Source organism: Pterocles gutturalis, unplaced genomic scaffold (assembly GCF_000699245.1).
Source record: "Pterocles gutturalis isolate BGI_N339 unplaced genomic scaffold, ASM69924v1 scaffold21000, whole genome shotgun sequence".
Lineage (NCBI taxonomy): Eukaryota > Metazoa > Chordata > Aves > Pterocliformes > Pteroclidae > Pterocles > Pterocles gutturalis.
In genome coordinates, this window is record NW_010143938.1 from 39,919 (window position 1) to 43,855 (window position 3,937).

General features: G+C 60.4%; 1 protein-coding gene across 1 annotated transcript in view; it reads right to left on the minus strand.

Annotated features, from left to right (window-relative positions):
• Positions 1 to 3,317, minus strand: part of PPL (periplakin) — a gene marked incomplete at its 5' end in the record, with an annotated part of 17,463 nt that extends 14,146 nt beyond the window's left edge. The window contains 6 exon segments of the mRNA XM_010084952.1: positions 5 to 99; positions 226 to 267; positions 596 to 721; positions 1,832 to 1,952; positions 2,412 to 2,566; positions 3,218 to 3,317. Of these exon segments, the coding sequence (XP_010083254.1) occupies positions 5 to 99; positions 226 to 267; positions 596 to 721; positions 1,832 to 1,952; positions 2,412 to 2,566; positions 3,218 to 3,317 (639 nt within the window).
• Between the last annotated feature and the right edge of the window lie 620 nt (positions 3,318 to 3,937).

Below are 3,937 nucleotides of genomic sequence, written 5' to 3' on the forward strand. Positions count from 1 at the left end.
GTCCTTGGCCTGCTGATCCAGCCAGTAGAGCTTGTTGGTGCAGCGCTGCATGTAGTCCTGGAGGGAATTCAGATCCTGCTGCCGCTGCTGGGAGCCAGCCTGGGAAAGTCAGAGGGAGAGCTCAGCCCAAAGCTCCTCTTTGTGGGTTCCTTGGGGGTGCCCGGCCACCCCGGCAAGGAACCCCTGCAAAAGGGCTCTGTCCCCAGGATCCTGGGGGTCTCTTACCAGTAGTTTCTGGTATTTGGCTTGGAAGTCGCTCGTGTATTCCTGGGAACAGAGGAACAGCAAGGCAAGAGTTAGGAGTGCGTCTCTGGAGAGCGGTGGGGTGGTCTCATGGGGGCTCGATGATGGAGGGAGTGTGGGGTTTGTGGGATTTGCCTTGTTGTAGGCATAAATTTATTTATTAATAAATTAACTCTAGATAAGCTAGAGATGGATGCATGGTGCTGAACTCTGACGTTAGGCGTGGATCTGGGCACCCACCCAGACTGGTCCAGGTGGTAGCAGCTTGGGTGGCAGGATGCCCTCGCCTTCACCAGCGGCTCGGGATGGGGCTAACCTCGCTGGGCAGCAGGGAGAGGGCAGGAGAGCTGACCTTGTTTCCCTCCTTGGCGATGTGCGGGCCGATGGCCATGACCTCATTGTGGAAGATGTTGTGCTCTTCTACTTGGCTGTTGACCAGCGGCAGGTCGGTCCCGAAGCCCTTGCTGCTCAACGCGTCCTGCAGCACAGAGGAGCGGAGGTTAGCGACACGGAAACAGGATGTGGCGGGGGCCAAGACCTGCTAAACAACTCTTGGAGGTGGACACGGAACTGGGCTTGGAGGGGCTCCGGCAGTGGCAGCAAGTGGGTGCCCCGGAGCCCATGGGTGAAGGCGGCTGTGCTGGACTATGGCCATGGGAAGGCCATTTTGGGGATTTTAACCCTTTTCTGTCTGGAAAAGTGTAGTGCTGGGATAAAATGAAGAGGAAGGGCCAGAGTAGACCCCAAAGCAAGTGGTGACAAGGGATGCCAAGCCAAGGACTCAAGAAAAGAGGCTGATGGTTCAGCCTTGGCAGGAGAAGGCTTTGTGGGGGGACCTAACAGCATCCTTCCCGTAGCTCCAGGGATGTTGTTGAGTAAACAGAGCCAGGCTCTGCAGGGTGGCGTGCGGTAGGAAGATGAGAGATGACAGGCGTAAATTGAAATGGGGGAAGCACAGACTGGTATAAGGAGCAGCTTTTCTACTCTTAGGACAGAGGGGTGCTGGAGCACTTTGCCCAGAGAGGGAGCATGGTCTCCATCCTTGGATGGCGAAGGGCAGAGGTCTGCCCAAGCTCACCCAAGAGCTCAACGCAGGCTGAACCTTAGGAGCCCATCCCCTGAAGGCCAGGCTGGTGACACTGCCCTGTGCCCCCCGAGCCCCCGGAGCTTCTCCTCGCTTAGCCTGGCTGCTGCCAGTGGTGCCACTGAGCACCAACTCCTGGTGCCACTGCAGCTGGCCTTGTCCCATTGCCTCTGCACGACCCCCACCACCCAGCACCCCACTCCTTGCTGCTCCCAGTATCAAGCAGCCAAGAAGGTTCCCAGGAGCCTGTTTCTCCACGGGGAGATGCACGAGGTCCTGGTGCTGCTGGTGGTCTTAGCCTGGCTGCTGCCAGTGGTGCCACTGAGCACCAACTCCTGGTGCCACTGCAGCTGGCCTTGTCCCATTGCCTCTGCACGACCCCCACCACCCAGCACCCCACTCCTTGCTGCTCCCAGTATCAAGCAGCCAAGAAGGTTCCCAGGAGCCTGTTTCTCCACGGGGAGATGCACGAGGTCCTGGTGCTGCTGGTGGTCCCAGTTGTACCTGTTTCTCCTCGATCACTGTTGACCAGTTGACCTGGGGCTCGATGTGCTGCAGGGGGAAGTTGTAGATCTGCTCATGTTTGACACGCAGGTTTGCCACTCGTTCCTTCAGCTGCCGGATGCTGCAGGAAGGGAGAGACGAGGGTGGGATGCTGGAGGTGGGCACAGGCCGGCGTCAGCAGTGCTGGCTGTTGGTGATCCTCTCCCAGCCCCCTATGGAGGGGGGTCCCTGTCCTTGGGGGACCTCGGAGAGCTGTCAGCAGCCACATTGTGCAATCAGCCAGGCAGGGAGAGGGCAAAGGTTCCTGCCGTCCTCTGCCAAGGGCTGTTCTGCTCCTCTGCCAGCTCAGGGCGGGCTGGTACTGGGGGAGAGCATCGGTGTCTTTACGCTGGGCAGGTACCACCCCCCTGGGCTCTGTGGAGAGCTTTGTACCTGGCCAGCAGCAGCCGTGCACCCGGCCTGGCTCTGCCCCTGCCCACCAATGGCCGGGGGTGATGCACCCTAATGCGTGGGCAGAGCCCCCGGAGAAGCCTCTTCCTCCCTGGCAGACAGGGACGGGTCCCCCCACCCCGGTACTCACTCTTCTGTGATCATGTCACCCTGGGGGTGCTTCATGTGCCGGGCGATGGCCGCGTCCCCATCCAGGACGTAGAGCAGCTTGTCAGACTCACTGAGCTTCTGAGCCGTCAACTCCTTGTACTGTGCCAGCTGGCACGCCTTGATCTTGTGCAAGTCCTGGGCGGGCAGAGAGCGGCAGGAAGGGTCGCGAGGGGAAAATAAATGGTATCCGAGAGGGAAAATAAACGGTATTTGAGAGGGAAAATAAATGGCCCAAGAGGTTGTCCTGCCATGCCACCTCTGGGCATCAGAGCTGGGCAGGAGCTCTGCTGTCTCCTCTCCTTCTAGGGATGTATTTTGCTTTCCCCTCGCCTGGGTTAGCCCGCAGGCAGGAAAGGGTCCAGGGGGCTGTGTAACCTCAGGATGCACCAGACCCTTTGGGAACAGGAGGATGGGTCAGGCTCCTTCTCCTCCACGCCAGCTGCCTGCTGGGGTGCACATCCCGGGATGCACATCCCCAATCTGCACACCCAGGGATTCGTGTTCCCACTCTGCACGTCCAGGGACGTGCATCCCCACTCTGCCCAGTGCTACCCTGCCCTGGGTAAGGAAGAATTTTGGGGCCCCATCACCTGTTACACCCCCTAGGAGCTGGGGGAACCCATGCATCCCTCTGTGATGGATCATCGCAGCCCAGGTCCCCTCCGCGGGGCAGGGTGACCGTGCACGTGTGCCCCAGGAGAGGAGATGGGACCGCAGGGGAGTGGGAAAGGCTGTGACAGGAGGGACCGGAGGGATGGGGTGCGCATGGGACTGTGGCTCACTTACATTCTGCATTCGGGAGTCAGTCTCCACAATGTTTTTCTCCACCTGGTCGGCATTTTTCTGCAGGCGTTCGATGAGCTCGGTCAGCTCTTTGCTGGAGATGCTGGGGAGAAAGAGGGGGGGCCCCGTCCCCCCACAGCCATGGCCACAGCCCCTATCTGCTGCCAGGGGTGCCGTGACCCCAGGGGGTGGCTGGGGGCCAGCCCAGCCTGCCAGGCGCTGCAGCTGCGGGTGACTCACTGCAGCCTTCCTCAAACTTTCCAAAATACTCAGCTGCTCTGCCAGGATGGGGGTGGCGGGTGGGGACACCGCGTGTCCCGCACGCTGGAAATGGGAGCGATGCAGTGAGCGAGCCCGAGCCCCCCTTGGCCTCGGAGCAAGACAGAAAAGAGCTGTTTGCAGGGGACAGGGAGAACTGGGGGAGCCCGAGCAGTAGAGGGGACCTGGACCCTGCGCACCCAGGTGACACAGCCCGGTTGAGGCTGTTACCCCGCTGCCGATCCCCCGCCAGCCCCAGCCCTGTGTGCCCCCCGCTTTGGGGTGCAGCCCTGCCCCTGCTGTGGTCATGGCTTCCCTGCTCTGCAAGGAGTCATTCACAATTTAAACCAAAGAAAGGGATGGGCCAGCACGCGTTGCATCTCTCTTTCGGTGCTTTGTCTCACGCTGGGCACTATTTTTGCTCCCAGGGCGATGCTGGTTCGGATCGCTCCATTTGCAGCCAGG